This window comes from Erinaceus europaeus, chromosome 2, assembly GCF_950295315.1.
Source record: "Erinaceus europaeus chromosome 2, mEriEur2.1, whole genome shotgun sequence".
Classification (NCBI taxonomy): domain Eukaryota; kingdom Metazoa; phylum Chordata; class Mammalia; order Eulipotyphla; family Erinaceidae; genus Erinaceus; species Erinaceus europaeus.
The window spans coordinates 194,637,590-194,658,877 of record NC_080163.1 but is presented as its reverse complement, the minus strand read 5'-3'; the positions used below and the strand labels follow the sequence as shown (position 1 = coordinate 194,658,877).

Genomic DNA, 21,288 nt, shown 5'->3' with positions numbered 1-21,288 from the left:
TGACTTATAATAATGACTTTATTTTAACATATTTAATTATAGACATAAAATAGCTGGGGGAGAGGGTGAGCCCCACCCCGGGGCTGCCAGGAGGGGATGCAGGTGAGGCCTCCCTGATGACCCTCCATTTGGGGGGGGCCCTATTGCTTTAGCGGGGGAGGGGCCGTGCAGACGAGGGGAGAGGCCTGTGGGCCCCGCCCTGCCCGCCTGGCCTCCCTGCAGACCCTTCCGGCTGCCCCCAGCCCCTCTGCAAACCTAAAGGGGAATAAATACAAACTTTACAAAATAAAAAGGGAGGGGTCCAACGTGGGGTGCGGCCCTCAGGGCTCACATCATCCCCAGCTGCAGCAGCGTGGAGGCGTAGGCCATGGGCTTGACGTCGGGGTGAGGCTGTGGGGAAGGGAGCAGGAGCTGGCTTCAGGGGCCACCCAAGCTCTGGCCCAGAAAGCATCCACTGTTCTCCACCCCCAGCCTGAGCTGCCCCGGGCACCCCCTAGCCCCCGAGACTCACCACTGCTGTGAACTGGTGGAACTGGGGCCGTAGGTCAGAGCCCCGGAGGTGGATGTAGGAAGCTTTGTTCCCCATCTGGTCACTGTGGGAAAGGGGTGTGTGTGTGTGGTTAGTGGGGGGGCAAAGGGGAAGGCAAGGCCTAGCAAGGGGAAGGAGGCAGAGGTGGTGACAGTGGAAGCCCAGGACAGCGCAGGGGTGAGGGGAGAGGGAGGCAAAAGTGAAAGGCTGGGGAATTACAGTACCAGAGGGGAGGGGAGCCAGGCCCCAGAGGATAGAACCCGCCTGGCAGGCAAACAGGACAGGTGAGCCAGTGTCTTCACGGAGGGAAAGCAGGAGCTAAGCAGGCAGATGGGGCGCTCAGATGACACCGAGTGAAGGGGGGAGGAGGCTCTTCTTATGTCCCTGAGGGTGGGATAGTGGCACCCTGGCTCTGGAAATGTCACCCGGGCCTGGCTTTACCCACAGCCCATGAGGAGGTGGGTCTCGAGGACCCAGACAGGCCTGAGCTGGAACTCGAACCTGGGTGACGGGGAGCTGGGTGCCTCCTTGTGCTGCTTCATCTCCCCCTCTGTATCCTTGGTACTCGCTGCCAGGTGAGCAGGGGTCGGCTCAGTGGGCAGAGCCCAAGCCCCAGGCTCCCCATGACCCATACCAAGGCACCGGGGGTACGGGGGAGGCTCTGGTGCCGTGGAGTCTCCCTACTTGCTCTGAATGAAAAAGCTGGTGGGGAAGTTGCACAAGGGCAGGGCCCTGGCTCAGAAAACGACAGCAGTGGTGTGGGAAGGGGGCCCGGGTGGGAGGGACATACCAGTAGTTGGGGGCAGAGAAGACAGTGACGCAGCGGCCGTTGTGGGCTACCTCGTAGCCCTCGGCCTTGACCTCGTGACTGCGGATGATGTAGTCCAGGTGGTTCTCCTCCAGGAAGGCCTTGGTGACGTCAGGCCCGAACTGGCAGCTGACGCCCCGCTTGCTGACCGAGCGCCCATTCTGGGGAGACCGGGAGGAGCTCAGGGACTCCTGCACCCCACGTCCCACCCCCACTCCCCACAGCCCCTGCGCTCACCTGCGGCTGCGGGTCCGACCAAAGCAGGTCGCACATGGGACCTGGTAGGGGAGCACAGGGCACGTCGGGACGGCCACCTCCCAGGGTGCAGGGTGAGTGGGGGCACCCGGTGTGCTGGGTGGGGGAGGGGACACCCTGCCAGTGGCCTCCCTAACCCATCTCCTTCCCAGACCCCTCACAATCCATGATGGCTTCTACACTTCCTGTCCCCGCTGTCCCGAGAGCTAAGAGCCAGCTCCCCCCACCCAGCACTGGGCCCGTCTGCCTTCTGTCCGAGAGCAACTCATTTAAAAACACCTGCCCACCCACCCTCAGACCACTGGATTCCAGCCCGGGACACCCCTTGTGCTGGCCTAGGTCACCCTGTGCTGGAGTAACGCCCCAACCCGCACCCTGTCCCCGCCAGAGGCCCCAGACCCATTCACCACCACATCCACACCCTCCAGCTAGCCGGCCCTTGATGGGAGCACCGCCTGGGGATCCTCACCTGAATCTGGGGGCTGCCGATTCCGCTCAATCTTGCGGATGTCGTCCAGTGTGACACCGTCCTCACTGAACAAGCCCCCGTGCATGATCTGGGGTGGAGGCAGGGCAGCCGTGTGAGGGCAAGTGCCTGGTGTCCACCCCCAACTCCCCATGGAGGGCCCCTCACCAGCACTTTGCCGTTGATGCACTGGGCCAGCGGGAGCCACTCGAACACCTCGCTGAAGAGCTCGTACATCTGCGCCGTGTACTTGGCCTTCACCTCACCCTCGAAGCCATAGATCTGGTTCATGTTGTCCGTCTCATGGTTGCCTGTGGGAGACAGGCTTCAGCAACTCCCGCCCCTCAAGAGGGTGTAGACACTGCCCTTTGCCCATCTGCTGGAGGAGCATGGTCACCAGGTCCCCACGCTCATCACTGGGGCAAGTGTCTCAAGTCCGGGTGACCCTGGTCATGTCCCTGTGGGTGGGGGCTCCCTCTCAGAGGACCTCGGGGCTCCATGGATGAAAGAACAAGGGAGTTCACTGTGGGGATCCCTAGAGAACACCTGTCACCCCTCAGCATCCAGACAGCTGCCTCTCCAGGCCCAGGGCTGGGCTCCGAGAGGGGACAGTGAGTGCCTTGCCCCGGCTCACCTCGAAGCAGGTGAAAGTGATCTGGGTACAGGAGCTTAAAGCCGAAGAGGGTAAGGATGACTTCCACGGAGAAGGAACCTCGGTCCACGAAGTCGCCATTAAATATCTGCCTGGCTAAGGAAGACAAGGTGGGGGGGCTCTGCTTCCCGCTCCTCCACACCCCCCAGCTGGGAGCTGGGGTGCCGCAGGGCTCTGGAGGCTGGGCTCCTGCCCTTCTGTACTGTGTGGCTCAGGTTCAGCAGCTGGGCCTTTCTGGGCTCCGAGACACTGACAGAGGTGGGGGAATCACCACAGCGGAGGTACATGGGCCTTGGCCCACCTAGTGGCCCCTGCAGTGGCCGTCACCCAGCAGCTGCAGTAAGGCCAGAGAGCCTGGGCCTTTCCACACTGTGCCTAGGGCACTCGGAGCCGGCCCTGTCACTGTCTCCCTTGGGCAGGTGGGGAATTTGTTCCACTAAGAGTGATAGGGTCCCCTGTGCCGGCCACAAAGCAGGTAGGTAACAACGCCAAATTTATCCCAGAGCCAGAGCAGTGGCTGCTGTTCTGCTGTTCTCTGTACAGGACTGGGTGCAGCCCCAATTCAAGATGGAAAAGCCAGCAGGGCCCTGGTGCGTCTGACTGTGAGGCCAGGCCATCACCCAGCTGTCTCGTCTCCTTCACGCACCCACGTCTTCGCTCAGGCTGGGGTTCCCCTTCCTCCCACACCCCAAATCCAGGTGGAGGGGCAGGAGGGGCGTGCTGCATTGTCTCTGGGGAAGGATACATAGGGGTTGGTCTCGGAGGGTAAACCGTTGAGATCGAATATGTTGAGGAGGTCATAGAACTGGCCGTGCGTGTCCCCACAAACTGTAATCTTCTCTGTCTGGAAGAAAAGAGGCCGCCGGAGAGGGAGGGGCCCAGAGAGAGATGTGGGGAGGGGGCAGAGAGGAGGGACGACAGGTCACGGCAGACCGAGAAGAACCATGCGAAAAAGATGGGGGGTGGGGACACAGAAACGAAAAGGGGGGGAAGACCAAGAGGACAGGGACCGGGTAGAGGAGAGACACGGGGTGGGGAGAGAGGGGAAGCATCAGAGAGAGAAAGACGGGAGAGGCAGACCGAGCCAGGTGGGCCTGTGAGTTTCTGAGCTCCTGGGCCCCCCAGCCAAGGGAGCCCCCAACCCCACATGCTGGCCCCCGCTCGCACCTCTTTCAGCGTGGTCTCCACAAGTGTGCTCAGCTGCGACAGTACCTCTTTGACCTGCACCAGAATCTGTAAGGCAGGGCAGGCTGTGAGGGCTGGCGGGCCTGGGAGGGGGAGCAAGAGGGGCTGCCACCCAGCCCAAGCCCACATGACCCCAGGACACTGCCGGGCTAAGGGTGAGAGAGCAGTGGGGTGAGGAGAGCAGTGGGCAGGGGGCCTGGATAAGTGATTTTTCAAATGCTTCTGTAAGAAAATAAAGCAAAACGTGTGTGTGCTCAGACGCACGTATGTATACTGGTTTGTTGGGAAAGTCACGACACATTTTTGTGCAGAAAAAGATAGAAAAAATATCTCATGACTTACCCGACACCCCAACAGAAAGACAAGACTGAATCAATGTGCCAGGGAACAGGAGATAGTTCAACTGGTAGAGCACATGTCTTACCGTGTGTGAGACCTTGGGTTTGAGCCCCAGCACCACAAAGGAGTACCAAGGACAGCACTAAAGGAATTTCATGGATGGCAGGGCAGACATGTGATATCTCCTCTTTCTCCCAATCTTCCCACTGGGCCCCTCTCAAAATAAAGAATGAAAAGAAAAGCGCAGTGGAAGGCCAGTCAGCAGTACTCCATGTGTCAAGGGCCTGGGCACACCTTCCCTGGCCCATGTTAAAATAAAAGTAAAGGGGAAACTGGGTGGTGGTGCACTCTGTGGAGCACACACATTACCATGTGCAAGGACACAGGTTCAAGGCCCTGGTCCTCACCTGCAGGCGGGAAGCTTCATGAGTAGTGAAGCAGTACTGCAGGGTCTCTCTCCTTTCCTCTCAATTTCTCTCTGTCCTATTAAAATTTTACTCTTGTCCTAGCAAATTAACTAAATATCTTTTAAAAATAATTAAGAGAAATGGAACCAGGGAAAAGCATATGCCTGAGGCTCTGAGGGTCCCAAGCCCTCCAGAGGGTATTCCCAGAAGCCAGAGCTGAGCAATGCCCTGGTAAAAATTTATTTTAAAAGGGAGCCAGGTGGTGATGCACATTACAAAGTACAAGGACCCGAGTTCAAGCCCCTGGCCCCCACCTGTAGGGGGAAAGCTTCATGAGTGATGAAGTAGGGCTGCAACTGTCTTTTAATCTTTATTTTATTTATTATTGAATAAAGACAGAGAAATTGAGAGAGGAGGAGGAGGAGATAGGGAGATAAACCAAAGTGACACCTGCAGCCCTGCTTCACCACTAATGAAGCTTTGCCCCTGCAGGTGGGGACCAGGGGCTTGAACTCCAGTTCTCGTGCACTGTAATGTGTGCACTCAATCAGGTGCGCCACCATCTGGACCCACGCAGGTGTCTTTATATCTATTCTTCCCTTCTCAATTTGTCTCTTTCCAAAAATAAATACAATTTTTTAAATTAAGGGCCAGGCGGTGGCGCACCTGGTCGAGCGCACATGATACAATGTGCAAGGACCTGGGTTCCAGCCTCTGGTCCCCACCTGCAGGCGGGAAGCTTTGCAAATGGTGAAGTAGGGCTGCAGGTGTCTCTCTTTCTCTCTCCCTCTCTAGATCCACCTTCCTACTCAATCTGGCTGTCTCTATCCAATAAATACAGATAATTAAAACATTAAAAAATATTTTTTAATTAAAAAAAGAAAGAGGGGGCTGGGAGCTGGGTGGCGGTGCTCCTGGTTGAGCGTGCAGGTTACAATACAGGAGCTGAATTCAAGCCCCTGGTCCCCCGTGGGGGGAAGCTTCATGAGTGGTAAAGCAGGGCTGCAGGTGTCTGTCTTTCTCCCTCTGTGCCCTGTCCCCCTTGATTTCTGGCTGCCTCTACCCGATAAAGATGATAAAATTTAATAATTTTTAAAAAAAGTTTAAAAAAAAATAAAGAGAAACGAAGGTACCAAATGTTAGCAATTAGTGGACTGAGGTGGGAGGTATATAGTCAGTAACTGTCCTGTGTTGAGTTTTCTAGAGTTTTGCAATGTTCAAAATTAAACACTGGGAAAAGAAATCAAGTATTAAAAAAAATGCTGTCAGAAATGTTTGAATATAAAAGACTATTGTTGTCACCCTGACGTGAGGAAGACTCAAATAACCAAGAAAATCAGGTTCTAAAAAGAAATCATCTGGGAGCCAGGATGCAGATGACTCAACTGTGGACATAGACAGGCCCTTCCTGGGGAGAATGGGAAGGACACACAGGAGTGGCAGACCCACACATGTCCCTGATGGTGGCATCACCACAAACCTTCACATCAACAGACACATGGTCGGAAGATCCAGAGGAATTGACAGGCAACAGGCAGGTGGAACCAAGACAAAACTATACACAGGGGAAAACACATCTACTAGGAGTAAACAAGTACAACACTCCAAACAAAGAATGCATTTGCACGGGGTGGGGGGGGTGTTTGGTGGTGGTGGCAGTGCACTGGGTTAACAGCATATAGTACAAGCACAAGGACCCTCATAAGGATCCTGGGTTTGAGCTCCTGGCTCTCCACCTGCAGGGGGATCGCTTCATAAGTGATAAAGCAGGTCTGCAGGTGTCTGTCTTTTTGTTCTCCTTTCTATCTCCCTCTCCTCTCAATTTTTCTGTCCTATCCAATAAAAAAAATGGGGGGGAAAAGCCTCAGGAGCAGCGGATTCATAGTGCAGGCACCAAGCCGCAACAATAACCCTGGAGGCAAAAAAGAAAAAAAAGAATGCATTCACTGGGCTCAAAGGCAGTTTCAAGAGTGAGTGAGGGGCTGGGAGACAGTTCACCAGGCAGACACACATTTTAGTGTGCACAAAGACCTAGGTTTGAGCCCTGCCACCACATGGGTAACCTCTCACATAAATGCTTTACATTTATGGGGAGTTGGAAAATGAGCAGAGGCCTGGCTCAAAACCCTCGACCAACAGCTCTGCTGCTTCCTTACCTGACACGGGGCAAGCCCCCTCCACCCCCAAGCACTGCTGGCATGAGCTAAGACCAGCCGCCCTGGCCCACCATCTAAGCGGCACCTGCCCAGTGGTGTTCAGCCACCCGGGTCCTTGTGGCTGGTACCTGGTAGGCGCACTTCCGGTGCAGCTTCTTCTGGTCCTTGTACCACTGCATGAGTTCCTTCATGAAGGTGACTGTCACTCTGCCATCTTCCAGCTTGGGCCCGCTGTACTCATCCTCAATGGCTGGTGTGTGTGGGGAGAGTGAGACAGGGGCATGGTCATTGTGGGGTGGGCAGGGTCCCTGGTATGAGGCAGACAAGACTCTGGACACCCAAGTGGAAAGGGGGATGGTGGAGGTGAGACCTCACTCCCTGACCTGGTTCCCTCCGTCCTCAGGCCTCTCTCCCTGCCCTGCCCCTGTTCACTCTTAGGCTAACTAGTTCTTTTTCCAGCAGAGCTTCCACTCCTGAGAGCAGACAGACCTGCATGACCAGTACTTAGACAAGCACCTGGAGTAGGCAGATCACTGAGTGAGTGAATGAATGAATAAATGAGTAATGATTGACTGCAGCGCCCAGAGGTAGGTCAGGCACAAGAGGATCAAGAGGAGCTGGTGTGGGAGTAGGGCAGTAGCGAGGCGGGTTAAGTGCATGTGGCGCGAAGTGCAAGGACTGGTGGAAGGATCCTGATTCAAGCCCCCGGCTCCCCACCTGCAGGGGGGGGTCGCTTCAGGCAGTGAAGCAGGTCTGCAGGTGTCTTTCTCCCCCGCCTCTATCTGCCCCTCTCTCCATCTTTCTCTGTCCTACCCAACAACATCAATAACAACCACAGCAATAATAACAATAAAAAAACAAGAGGGAAAATAAATAAATATAAAAAAATAAAAATAAAACTATATGAAAAGGGGGGTGGTGGTGCTACTCAGCCACCCTGCCCCAACTGGGGAACCAGAGCACCAGGCATGCAGGCTGAGGAACACATGGCAGGCAGCCTGGGCCTGGGGTGAGCCCCCCACCCTGTGTGCTGGACCAGATGCAGGCTCACTCATGCTCTCGATGTCCAGTGAGTCCACCACGGAGCGTTTATGCTCGTCGCCCGCGATGGCCCGCTCGAAGGCCTTCTGCTTCACGATCTTGTTGCACTCCTGGTACTTCACTTTGGCGTCCTTGTCGTGGGGCTTCACCTTCACCACCTGGGTGGGCGGAAGGAAGGGCAGGAGTGGCTCTTGTCAATGCTCATGTTGCCGTGAGGACAGAGCCTCAAGGAGGAGGAGAGTCTGGGATGCCCGTCTGGGAGGCCCACTGCACCAGAGGAAACTTGGGCACTGTGATATCTGTCTCTGTCTCTCTATCCCTTTGTCTCTGTCTTTTTAGCTAGGAAAAAAAAAGTTGGCCTGGAGCGGTGAAGTCCTAGTGGCAACAAATAAGTAAACACAGATCGGAGGGCGGGCAAAGTGGCAGGGCCTGGCTGGCACTGCCAGCACTGAGCAGTGTCACGTGCCTGCACCCCCCTCACCCCGCCTTTCAGGAGACCCAGGACAAAGGAACTCCCTCAGGCTCCTCCTCTGTCGGCCACAGAATAAGGCTGCCTGGGTTCAAGTCCTAGCTCTGCCCATCAACATGAGAGTAGCTATGTGCAAGTGATTCAGTTTCCTCTGCAGCAGCCGCAGGCTGAGGGCTGAGCGGGCCTGGGATGGATGGGCAGCAACTCAGGGCCTGTCCCAGGCTGCCCTGCTGACAAAACACAACCATGCATCCAAGTGCCAGCACACGGCGTCGGGACAGTGAGGTCCCAGCCTCCTACCTCCTGCCTCACCTGCAGACTGACCCTCCAAGGTCAAAGGCAGATTCCCACCCCGGCTTTGCCTGGTATCTGCTGTGTGGCCCTGCTGGCCTTGGTGCCAGGCAGGAGGGGGAGAAGGGGGGATCAGGGCTGGCACGCCCAGGGCAGGAAGGCCTTTGATGGGAAGCCTGGCAGTGTGAAGGTGTCCACTACCGCTCGAGGGTCACCCATCCTGGGAACGAGCATGTGTGGGGGCTGGGCGTGGTAGCTGGAAGCTGGGTCGAGGAAAGTGATGGCTTCTTGCCTGTCAGGGCAGGCTGAGGCTGGTGCCCTGCCAGGAGGCCCCACCTGGGGTGTGGAGTGTGGCGCGAGGCTGGGCAGGGAGGCAGCCCCAGACATTCCCGACGGGGAGAGGTTATGAGTCTACAGCCTGGGACTCTGTCCAAACCACAACTGGCCAGGCCCACAAGGACCCGCCCCTCAGCAGGCTCTGTTCCTGAACTCACGGGCGCCCCAGGGCACCAGCTCCCTCACCTCCAGGCCCAGGAGTCTGCCCGGGGCTCACATGGTCTCCTTAGCCCCCAGAACACCCCCTTCTGCCCCAAGCCTGGATGGGGCATCCCTAGCCCTGAGCACAGCTGGGGTGGTCTGCCTTCTCTCTGGAAGGTTCTGGCAGGGCTCAGGCCAGATCCCAGTGGCAAGTGAACACCCTGGGGATAGCTGAACCTCCAAGACTTTCCTCAGAGCCAGCCACCCCCACGCCCCTTGACAGAGGAGCAGGAGTGGGAACAGCAGCGAGCAGGAGCTATAGCACTTCAATTGGCTTAATGTTTCGAGAAGCAACTACTCAGCTCGTATCCTCAGAGTTGCTCTAGGTGTTAGTCACACCCTTTTTTGACAGATGAGGAAACCGAGGCTAAGAGAGCTGGTGCCACCTGCTGAAGAAGCCAGGGTTCCCCTCTCTTTCTGCCTCACTGCCTCCAGAGAGGCAGCGCGGGGGCAGCTGGGACTCTGGGTACTGGCGCCTCACCTCTAGAATCTCCTTTAGCTTCTAGAAATGGAGGGTTGGCATGAGAACTTCTCTCTCCCAAGACCCCAGAAGGGCCTCAAACCACCTGATCTAGCTTCCAGGTCCAATACCGTTGACAGGCCAGGGCCTGGGCGGCAACCTCTCCGCTCCAGACCTCAAGCTCCTACTGTCTTTATGGGATGTGCCTGAGGGAGCCCACAGTCAGGGGCGGGGCTGAGCTGGGTTCTCCACTGCAGCTGCAGGCAGACCTCTGGCTCCTTCGTCCCACCAAGGTCAAGTTGTGGCCTCACCTCTGTGGATGCCAGGTCACAAGACAGCCCCTGGAGGGCCACCCCTCCGCCTGCACCCAAGGAGCCTGCTAAGTGTGTCAGAGTGGACAAGGGGGGCTGACCTGTACATGGGGGCTGGGGAGCTCAGGGGAGCAAGGGGACTCTAGGCTCAGGGGGAGGGGCCTCGGTTTCCCCAGGGAAAAGAGCTGTGCTCATGTTTTTTAAACAAAGATTCTTCTTTTTTAAAGATTCGTTTAGGGCCAGGCAGTGGCACACCCGGTTGAGTACAGTTACCATGTACAAAGACCTGGGTTCAAGCCAGGGGTGACGACAAATTTGCAGGTGTCTGTCTCTGTCTCTCTCCTCTCAATTTTTCTCTGTCCTTGTAAATAAAATAGAAGTGAAAGAAAAAAGGGACAAAATGGCCATCAGGAATGGTGGAGTTGTAGTGCTGGCACGAGCCCCAGCAACAACCATGGTGGCAACGAGTAAATACATATTCATTTATTAGGGAAGAAGAGAGAGGTCTAGAGCATCAGTCTGGCACTGTGATGTCCAACTTGGAACTTTGTGCTTGAGAGGCCACGTTTCAGCCATTGAGTTACCATCCAGACTGTTAACTTGTACTGATTATTTAAATAAATAAATACACCTTTTTTTTTCATGAGAGGGAGAGACTGTAAGGCCAGGTCTGGCATCTGATGGCACCAGGGACTGAAACTAGGCCCTGAGGCAAGTGACTCTGATGCACTACCACTCTGCTCTCTCCCAGGGCCTGGGCCATGACCATTTTATTAATTTTGTTTTCACCACGGAGGCTTCACCATTCCAGGCCAACTTTCCCAGATGGAAAGACAGAGACAGAGACAAAGCCAGAAAGACATTATAGCATTGGAGCTGCCTTCAGTGCAGTAGGGGTTGGGTGTTCACAGCCCTATGACAATTTCAGCCAATTTCAATGGCGGGTGTGCTCTGTATTAGGTCAGTCCTAAAAGGAAAGTCTCCGTGCCCCCAACCTCCATGGCAGTCAGAAGGCCCGGGAAGGGACCCACCCACAAGCTGGCTGGAGAGGCTAGCTGGGTCTCATGCAGTGTGTGGGGTCAGGCCTGGCCAGTCTGAGCTGTGAGCAGCCCAAGCTGGAGACCCCACTCCCAAGTTCTCAGCGCTCCTGTCTGCTGCACTGCGCCCTCATGTCCACTGGGGTGTGCAGGACAGCCTAGCTCCATCTGCCCTGCCTATCTGTCTGGGTTACTCACTGCTAAGCCCTCCAGCCCTCTCTACTCAAGCTGATTCAGAGCCTCACAGCCACCACCTCCCCATGACACACCAAGGGACACGAGGAGAGCTTCGGAGGGCAGGCGGGGTAGGGGGTGGTGGCATAGCTAGGGAGCCCAAGTTCACAGGGAGCCTGCTCTGCTGCTGCTCCCTCCTCCCGCCCCCACTAGTTCTCTACATTCTCCCTCCTGTGTGTGCCTCTGCCCCCAGCCTGACACAGGGGACCCAGGGCCTGGGCCTGGCCGGCAGTCAGCCTGAATCCTCTGACCATCCCAGGTCCTTAGTCAGCAGGACAAGCTGAGGCTGACCTGCTCCCCAAGTGACTGACAGGCCCCCAGCCCCTCCATGCACAGCTGCCAGAGTGAGTATGAAAGCAACTGCAGGCGCCTATGAGGGTGCAGGGGCTCTGCGGCAGAGCACAGGACCACCCCCACATCACCCCACCCCCCGGGCACAATATCACTCTGGTTCTAACAAAGAAAGTCTTCAAGGGCCGGGAAGACACATTCTGGTTATGCAAAGAGACTCTTATGCCTAAGGTCCCAATGTCCCAGGTTCAATTCCCCACACCACAAGCCAGAACTGAGCAGTGCTCCTCCAGTGTCTTTCAGCCTGTATCTCTTTCATAAAAAATTTAAAAAGGTGGGGGAGATATAATGGTTATGCAGGGACTCCCGTGCTTGAGGCTCCAAAGTCCCAGGTTCAATCCCTAGCACCACCACAAGCCAGAGGGAGCTCTGCAGCTCTGGTTACAAAAAGGAGGGGGCGGGGAGGAGGGGAGGAAGGAAGGAAGGAAGGAAGGAAGGCAGGAAGGAAGGAAGGAAGGGCTTTAAATATGAATTCACTCTACAGATCCCGGTTGAAGCCCAGCCAGGTCCACCTCAGGGTTGGGGATAAAGGCCTCAATTTCGGGGGCACTGTCCCCACAGCAGTGAGGACAGACAGGCTCAGTAAGGCCAGGCCTCCTGGGTTCACATCCCAGCTCAGTCATGTGGCTCTGCAGTCTCTCTAGAGCAGGGTGAATCTTCTGGTTCCTTCCCAGGACACACCCTCCTCTAAGGATTCTGCTTCCCAGCCAGTGCCAGCAGTTCTGTTCACTACCAGCCTGTCCCGACCTTGGCCACCATCTCCCAGCTCATCTCCACCCAAAGCCTGCCTGGCTCGAGGTGCCTAGAAAGCAGACACTTATTCTCCCCTCTCCTGAAGATCATTTTGCTTTTGTCGAGAAATCAAGAGGGAAGGTGGTGAAAGAGAGGGAGAGAGACAGGCACCTTAACACCACTTCATCACTCAAAAAGCTTTGTGAGGACTGGGGGCTTGAACCCAGGTCCTTGCGCATTATAACGTGTGCTCAACCAGGTGTACCACCACCCGGTCCCCAGTTTATTCTTTTTTTTGTTTGTTTTTTGTATTTATTTATTTATTTGCCCTTGTTTTGTTGTTGTAGTTATTATTGATGTCATTGTTGTTGGATAGGAAAGAGAGAAATGGAGAGAGGAGAGAAAGACAGACACCTGCAGACCTGCTTCACCACCTGTGAAGTGACTCCCCTGCAGGTGGAGAGCCGGGGGCTCGAACTGGGATCCTTCCGCTGGTCCTTGTGCTTAGCGCCACCTGCGCTTAACCCGCTGCGCTACCGCCCGACTCCCCCCAGCTTATTCTTATGAGCAGAGGAGTGAAGGAGCGAGGGAGAGCCTGCTCCCATCTCACAGATGTGATGGAGGAGGCACTCAGGGCCAGGGACCTTGTCACAGACAGCAGGCTAGTGGTGCCTGCTGGGTAACTGGCCCACACCCTCTCCACCTGCTCCCTCAGCCCCACTCACCGTCTCGTAGTCACGCAGGGCAGCCCGGAACTTGCCCAGTGCCATGTTGCTGGCCGCCCGGCGGTAGTAGCCCTTGATGTACTTCTTGTCGAGCTCGATGGCGCGAGTGGCGTCGGCCAGCGCGTAGCCATAGCACTCGGTGCGCAGGTAGGCCAGGCTGCGGTTGCCATAGTAGATGGCATTGCTGGGGTTCAACTCGATGGCCTGGCTGTAGAACTTGATGGCGTTCTCATAGTCCTTGGCTGCGGGGATGGAATAGGGGAGGTGAGGCAGGGCTGCTGCCCACCAGAGTGAGTGCCCTAGGAGTGTGCTGGCTCCAGCTCTCCATCTACAAATGCAGAAACTGAGGTCCATGCCTGAACACAGGAAGGTCCCCACCATCCCTCTCCAGCACAGGTCTTGTCCTCTCCCCAAGGTCCAAACTCCTGCACCCAAATCCTTTCCACGGCAGGGCGGGAGATAGCTCACAGGTAGCGCACACGAGCCTGGGTTCGAGCCCTATCATCACATGGGAGCCCCATGGACAGCATCAGTGGGGAGAGTTCCATGGCCAGTGGAGCAGCACTGTGGTGTCTCTCCCTACTGAGATAAATATGAAAAATAAAATGGGTCCAGTACATTTGGTACCATGTACATGCGAAGTTCTGGCACACTATGATGATTATGCAAAAGACTTTTATGCCTAAAGCTCTGAGGTCCCAGGTTCAATCCCTAGCACCACCACAAGCCAGAGCTGAGCAGTGCTCTGGCCTGTCCCCCTCCCACTCCTTTCCCCCTGTATCTTTCTGTATCTCTATTAGAATAAATAAAATCTTTTAATATTTATTTATTTATTTCTGTTACCCTTGTTGTTTTACTGTTGTAACTATTGTTGTTACTGATGTTGTCGTTGTTGGGTAAGACAGAAATAAATGGAGAGAAGAGAGGAAAACAGAGATGGGGAGAGAAAGACAGACACCTGCAGACCTGCTTCACTGCCTGTGAAGCGACTGCTCTGCAGGTGGGGAGCGGGGACTCGAACCAGGATCCTTATGCCGGTCCTTGCGCTTTGTGCCACATGCTCTTAACCCGTTGCGCTATTGCCCCGACTCCCACCTATAAAATCTTTTTTAAAATATATATGCACTTTAAGTCTGCAGTGTGGATAAAGGCATATACACACGCAAAAGTACATGTTTTCCTCCCTTGCACTCAACAGCCCCCAGGCCCCAAGCTGGCCCCTGTCCTTCCTAGGACTCAGATGTTTTAGACTGCCCTCCTCCCAGCAGCCTGGAGAGGACACTTCCTCTCATCTAGAGCTGAGATGGGAACCAGCAGATGTGCATCTGCCTTGTGTGGCTTGGTGTTCCAGTGTCCCCACCCCAACTGGAAAACAAGCCAAAGAGGGATGAGAGCAGAGGTGGGGGGAGGAGAAGGAAGCTCGTGAGGCCTAGGGCAGCAGAGACCCAGAGGAAAGGAGGTGACAAGCCACACTGGAAGGTGAGCAACCCCCAGAGAAGGCACAACAGACCCCAGGACCTTGAGAAAGGAGGGCTCGGGAGCCAGCAGAGGAGAGAGCCCCAGGACAAAGGCACAGCAGGCCTGCCCACTAATGTTCTGAGAGTGCTGCTAGCAGGGTGTGACATCTGACCAAGGGGAAAAGGTCACTGGGTTTGAGATGAGCCCCGGCTGGGCCTAGACTTTCCATCCTGACCAGGAATCCTCAGGGCTCCATCCCACTTTATGGGTCAGGCCTAGAGGCCATCTCCAGGCTCAGAGTCCGTTCTGCATAAGGCTCATTCTGGCAGGAGGGAAGCCCAGACTTGGGGCTTGGCCCCACATGACACCAGGGGCCTGAACCTTCAATAACCTTGAGGACAGCTGCATTCACCTTGCTTTTCCTGATGAGGGGGTTGAGGCTCAGAGAGGGACAGCCTGTGCCTGAGGCCACACAGCATATGACAGAGATTCTGTTTGGGGATTCTGGGCAAGGCCAATACCAGGCACTCCCACTCTCACCTGAGTGCCAAGTGGTCTCAGGCAGAACCATGGCACATGGGCACATGGGCAGGTGGCCTGGGCCCAGCCTTGTTCCCACCTTGAGCCACCTTTGGTTTTATTTATTTGTTTACACGAGAGCTCTGCTTGCCTCTGGCTTATAGGGATTCCAGGGAGTGAACCTGGGACCTCCAAAGCCTCAAGCCCCACAGATGGTGCCACCTCTCGACTCTTCAGGAATACACCCTGGGCTGGAGTCCCAGAGAGTTCTAACAGTGTCTCACTCACCAGACCAAACTCACCGCCCAAACTTCCACTTCTCTCTTCTCCAGAACACATGCTGATAAAACTCTGACTGACTTTGACTTGCTGCCTTCTAACCTGTCTCCCCAGTCTGACCCTGTGTCTTGTGAGGTCAGAGCTCCTGCCCTTTTTTGAGGACCCTGGAGCTTCCCCTGCTGCCTCCTGGGACTCACAGTCCAGGGTGTGTGTGCAGGTGGTGCGGGCCAGACCCACCCTCTGCCAAACACCCAGAGTGTTGAGGGATGGGGTGGCCCCTGAACAGATTTGGGAAGGGGGAGTGAGCCAGGCAAAGGACTATATGAAGGGATTACAGGATCTGTGAATAGATCTTAAAGGAAGGATGAAGGGAAAGAAGGAATGCAGACAGACAGACACATGCACCTCCTGACAGGTTCTGGGGAGGTGGCCAGAAACAATTTAACAATTCTTTTTAGGGGCTGGGTGGTGGTGCACTGGGTTGAGCGTTGATATTAGAGGGTTCAAGCCCTCAGTTCCCACTCATGAGGTGTGTGTGTGGGGGCTTCACAAGCCATGAAGCAGCATTGCAGCTGTTTTTGTTTGTTTATTTGTTGTTTTTTAAACAGAACTCTGGCTTATGGTGGTGCAGGCAGGGGGTTGAACCTGGGACTATGGAGCCTCAGACATGAGAGTCTCTTTACAGAACCATTATGCTGTCTATAACCCCTCCCACCTGAGTCCTCTCTCTCCCTCTCTATCTCCCTTTTCTATGTTGATTTCTGTCTTCAAACAATAAGTAAAATATAAAATAATAATAAACAAAGAAAAAGAAAACTATCTTTTCTACAGGTTAACACCTGGCAATCTCTCATGTGACTGGGCTATCACCCACCTCCTCCCCCTTAGCCTCCCAGATACTGACAACTTCCACAAGAATCAGGCAGCCCAAGTGGGACCGACCTTCCCTGGAATGCCAGCACCTCTGAGGCGGCCACTGGCCTCCTGGCTGTGTCCCAGAACTGCGCCTGGCCTGCCCCTTGACAGGTGAGATGTGAGTGTGACTGAGTGTCTGCCTGGCTGGGAGCCTGCCATCTAGTTCTGGGGAGTCTCTCAGTTTGCCCATCTGAAATGTGGGCATCACAAAAGGTCCTGCCTCACTGGTCTAAAGAATTCAAGTCTGAAATGTGATCCAGCAAAGAAAGTGTTCAGCAGGTACTTGTTGGAAAAGGAAAAAAGGGAGGGTGGGTAGAAAAGGGAGGGAGGGAGCTGGACAGTGGCATAACCAGTAGAGCGCATGTGGCCATGCACGAGGGCCTAGGTTCAAGCCCCTGGTCCCTACCTGCAGGGGGAAATCATTATGCTTGGTGAAGCAGAGCTGCAGATCTTTCTTTCTCTCCCTCTCTGCAAAAGTGAAGGCAACTAGAGAAATAGCTCACTGGACAGAGCATTGCATAGCTTGTCTATCCCTTTCTGTCTCTCTGAATGAGAAAAAGCAGAGACTGGAGGGGGACTGGTATCACACACATCTGTACCACATCCTGTCCCTACTGATATGGGCTTTATAGATAAGAGTGCACTCATTTACTTACATGTTTTAAAAACTATTTTACTTGTTTTTAACAGAGCACTGTTCAGCTCTAGCTTATGGTGGTGCTGGCAATTGAATTTGGGACCTTTGGTGCCTCAGGCAGGAAAAGACTTTTTTTTGCACAACCATTTTGCTGTCTCCCCAGTCCTTATTTATGCATTTACTGGACAGAGGCAGAGAAGAGGAAAGAGAGAGAGAGAGAGATAAAGACACCCGCAACACTGCTCCACCACTGGTGAAGAAGCTTTCCCCCTTTCAGGTGTGGGGGGGGCAGTGGCTAGAACCCAGATCCCTGTACATGATAACATGCGTGTTCTAGCAGGTGCACCACTGCCTGGCCCCTAATGAGCAAATTTAATCCTGGCCTATTTGAGCCTTGGAGGGGGCACACAGCAGCAAAAAGGGAGAAACATGTGAAGCCAGGCAGCCTGAGCCATTGGCCATGCCTACAACCTCCCAAACCGGGAGGCTTACTGGGGGATAACTATAATACCCCCATTTCATAGGAGGTGGTGGTGCAGAGAGAGGGCAGGAGAGATGACCAGCACTGGGGACCAGACTCTGTCTCCAGGACCTCTGGAGTGGGGCTGAGCTCAGAGGAGAGGGAGCCATGCCAGGGGCGTGACAGACCTGGGTCCCCAGCAGGCAGCACTGGGTTGAGCCCGGAAGGGGGATATCCTGCTCCCTCACTCTCTCACGTTGGGCAAGCGGTTTCACTTCAAAGCCTCAGCTTCCTCTAGAAAAGACACAGGGCCCTCCCTACCTGTAGGCCTCCCACCTCCTGGAGTCCTGGGGAGGTGACAAAGTGGTGTACCTGGCCACCGCAGGGGCTCAATCAAGGCGAGCTGGAATTAACCCTTTTTTATTGTCATTCCCAGGGCCCTGGAGGCTGGGGCCCTGAGCCCGACCTCCCACCAGCTAGTGGCCAGGCCCTCCCCTCCACACAAGGTTCACTATTTCCCAGAACTGTCACCTGAGCATCAGCCCCAAGCGTGCATGTTCCTCCCAGCGGCACTTGCAGGGCCCGCCTTCCCCACGCCCGCAGCTGGAGATGGCCTGAGCACTGGCCGATGGCTAACCTCCAAGAGCCCGGCAGTCATGGGTTGGGTTCAAGCTGGTCTCCAATCTATTCATTTCATTTCCACTCCAGCAGCCCTGCCCTGCCTTGGCCTGACCTTCCTCTCCCATCCAGGGTCCTGCCCCCAGCTTCATCCAACCTCCTGCCCTCTGGTCCTACTCCTCCAGAGGTCTTTCTCCAGCAGGACCCATACTCAGATCTCTCCCTGCTCAGAACCAGCTATGGGCCTCTCCAGATACTCCAGGTACCCCCTGCATATTACTTCTCTGGGCCTTTGCCTCCTCTTCATTCTGTTCATCCTCCCACTCTCCAGGTGGTGCTCCCATGTCCTCTCAGACACATTTATTTCTCCAGTCACTTTCCCTGGATGCAGTCTGGTCCCAGGACCACTCCCCTCACCTGTCCCACTCTTGTCTCCATTTAGGCCTCCAGTCCCATCTCTGCAAACCAGTTGGCGGGTGGCGGTGGGAGGGTCTTCTGCAAACACTGGTCAGACTATGTGCTGTTCTTAAACCTTCCCTGGCTACGTCCAGGCCCTGGAGGCCCGACCTCCAGCTCATCTCTGGGCAGCTCTGCCTGTCTGCTCTGACCTAACCCAACTCCCTCTTTTGTGCTCCCCAAGAAGTTGACCACCCACCACCACTCCCTCATCTTCTCCAGGGATTTGCTGCTGAGTCTCCCGACTCCCGCAAAACTGATTAGTTCTCTCTATTGGACTATACTTTGCTCATTTCTTTTTTTAAATAACTTTTAATTTATTTATTATTGGATAGAGACAGAGAGAAGTTGAGAAGGGAGGGGAAGACAGAAGGAAAGAGACAGAGAGGGAAAGAGACAGAAAGACCACTTGTGAAGCTTTCCGGCTGCACATGGGAACGGGGGCTTGAATGTGGGTCCATGCACACTATACTAAGTGTACTTAACCAGGTGCACCACCACTTGGCCCCTATGTTCTTTTCCATGTAAACACACACACACACACACACACACACATAAAATCCCCTTGCCCATTTCTCTACTTCCCTTCAAACCAAAGGTTTCTCAGTGTTGGCAGCCTTCGTGTCCTCACTCCCCATTCAGTCTCCACTGCCGTCCTCCCTGTTCTTCAAAGGGAGAGAGCACCAACACTCAAGGAGCCAAACCCACTGGCCAGTGCTCAATGCTTGCCTTGGCAGCACCTTGTACAGGGCACAGACCCCTTCCCTTCTAGGTGCCCCCTCTTCTGTCATGGTCCCCGTTTTCCCTTCCACTCCACTGAATGCTGTTCTTCGACCTCCCCCTGTTCTAAACAGAGAACTCCGCAAGGTTCCACCTAGGTTCCTTCTCCTCAGTGTGGGTGATTTCACCCATGGGGGAGGGGGGCTATTGCATCCCCAAGCTGATAAGGCCCAAATTTTCCTCCACACACCCTCAGACCCCGACCAGTCACTGCAATGACATGTGTACGATTTAGCCTGGACACAGCGCTGAACTCTGCCTTGAGGAGCTGGTCTCCCCCTCTCGCTCCTCCATGAACTTCCAGCACCCCAGGGCCTTTGCACACGTGGCCCGCACTTGGAGGACTCTCCTCAGAGCTCCTCGGCTTCAATGCCCGCCCCCAGCTACCTCACCTCCAGCCGGGGCCACCCCAGGGTCCCCCTCCAGCACACCCAGTGGGGCGTCTTCCTCCAGGGAGCTCAGTGTGCCCGGGAAGAGCCTGATCCTTCCTTTTGTGTGGATTCACTCTGGGTCTGAGTGTCCTGGCAAGAGACAAGGCCGCCCGGCCCCAAGCACACGCCAGGCGCCCACTAGGCGCCTTGGGCGAATGAATGAACAGGGTGCCTCCAGGAAGATCCCAAGTCATCCTGCTCTTGGGGCTCCCCACCTCCTCCAAATCGACTCCCCGCACCCCCCCTTCCTTGCTTCCCCGTCTGATCACGATCTGTTCCCCATGCCCACCACCCCTTGCTCCGTCGGGGCAGCACCCACCCCACCCCAGTGCCCTCCAACCCCATGGGGTGCAGCACCCTTACTCCCTGTCTTCTCGTGTCACTAGGTCAGGTCCTACCCCTCGTGCCCCTCCCCCCCCAAAAGCCCCATCTTGGGGGGTGTCACCTCTGGCTGGGGGAGCCGGGGTCCCCCTTAAGGCCTCAGGCTCGGGAGCGCCTCCTCACGCTGCCCCCCAACTTGGCAGCACCTGCGAGGGCGCCCCTTGTAGATCCCGCAGCCCCCCATAAGCCCCCCCGCGGCCCCCCAGAGCCCCCCTGGGGCCCCCCCGCGGCCTCCTCGCGCCTGGGTCCTGGGGAGGCCGCCCCGCGCCCCGGCCGCCGCTCCGCGTTGCCATGGATCCCGCGGACCCCCGCGCCCCCTCAGCCCCGCCAGGGCAGGCGCACCTTTGAAGTAATCGTTGGCCTGCGTCTTGAGCTCCTCCGCCCGCTTCAGAGAGCCCTCAGCCGGGGGCTCGTCCCGAGGGGGCTCCGCACACTCAGTCCGCTCACCCTCCGCCATCGCCATGCCGCAAAGCGCCCCCCACCCTAGCAACGGCCTCCAGCGGCACCCGGCCGGAGCGTCGCGAAGGAGTGCCGAGTGGCAGGGGCCGCTGCTGCACAAGTGTCGTAAAGCGCGGGCCCCGAAGGCGTCCTCGGTGCGCCTGCGCAGGACCTTTCCGCCAGCGAGCGCGGCGCGGGAGGGCAAGGTGACCAGAGGGATTCCTCTGCGCGCGGCGCCTTTCGTATAAAGAGCCAATGGGAAAGGCGGAAAGGGGCGCGCGGAGAATAAAGCCCCGGCGGGGCCCGGGTTGCCAGAGCCACCGCGTTCCGGGTGTCCCCCTACCCCGCTCCAGGGTCAGACAGTGCGATTTCCGCGCCGGCTGCTGGGGTTGGTGGGTGTGCTTCTAGCTCGCTCGGTGGGTGTGGCCGCTCTGCACCGTTGCACCACGCCGGCCGCGGAGCCCAAATTGGGAGTCCAGCTACCTGTGACCGTGAACTCAACTTGCCTTACCCTCCAGAAAAAAAAAAAAAGGTGGTTTCTCCAACTAATACAAGAAACTCCCAACTTGGAGGGTCAATGTTTCTAAGTTACTAGCTGACAGCGCCCTCGACCTCAAAGAACAGAGCAAGGCTCAGAGTTGTTTTGTCTGTTTTGCTTTTGGTTTTTGGTTTGTTTTGCATCATCTCTTTTCTCCTTTCTCATTTCTGCTGCCTGCTTTTCATGACTCCCCATTGCCTATAGGAGGGGAAAAAAGAAGAAAAAACTTTCTGGAGACCCAGAATAGCTCAACTTTCAGGCTGTATCTTCAGATACCACCTGGGAAATAGAGCAGTGAATAAAGTGTTGGACCTTCAGTCCTGAGCTCTAGAGTTCAGTTCCCAGAAACTCATATGCCAGAGTGATGGCTTGGTTCTCTCTGACTCCTCTTTT

General features: G+C 55.7%; 1 protein-coding gene across 1 annotated transcript; it reads right to left on the bottom strand.

Moving 5' to 3' along the window:
• PPP5C (protein phosphatase 5 catalytic subunit) lies at positions 1 to 20,449 on the bottom strand. Its single transcript, XM_007532176.3, has 13 exons — positions 20,262 to 20,449; positions 12,986 to 13,227; positions 7,849 to 7,996; positions 6,926 to 7,047; positions 3,878 to 3,943; positions 3,456 to 3,554; positions 2,693 to 2,798; positions 2,227 to 2,369; positions 2,062 to 2,149; positions 1,575 to 1,615; positions 1,320 to 1,498; positions 512 to 593; positions 1 to 390 (listed from the first exon to the last, which is right to left on the bottom strand). The coding sequence occupies exons 1-13, from the start codon at positions 20,380 to 20,382 to the stop codon at positions 328 to 330; spliced, it is 1,500 nt and encodes a 499-aa protein (XP_007532238.1). The 5' UTR covers positions 20,383 to 20,449; the 3' UTR covers positions 1 to 327.
• Between the last annotated feature and the right edge of the window lie 839 nt (positions 20,450 to 21,288).

Excerpts from the sequence above, each read along its gene's own strand:
- PPP5C (XM_007532176.3), bottom strand. The coding sequence starts at position 20,382 with ATGGCGATGGCGGAGGGTGAGCGGACTGAGTGTGCGGAGCCCCCTCGG. Across the intron at positions 2,370-2,692 it reads TCACTTTCACCTGCTTCGAG|GCAACCATGAGACGGACAAC; the intron begins GTGAGCCGGGGC and ends TGTCTCCCACAG. Across the intron at positions 1,499-1,574 it reads GGTCGGACCCGCAGCCGCAG|AATGGGCGCTCGGTCAGCAA; the intron begins GTGAGCGCAGGG and ends CGGTCTCCCCAG.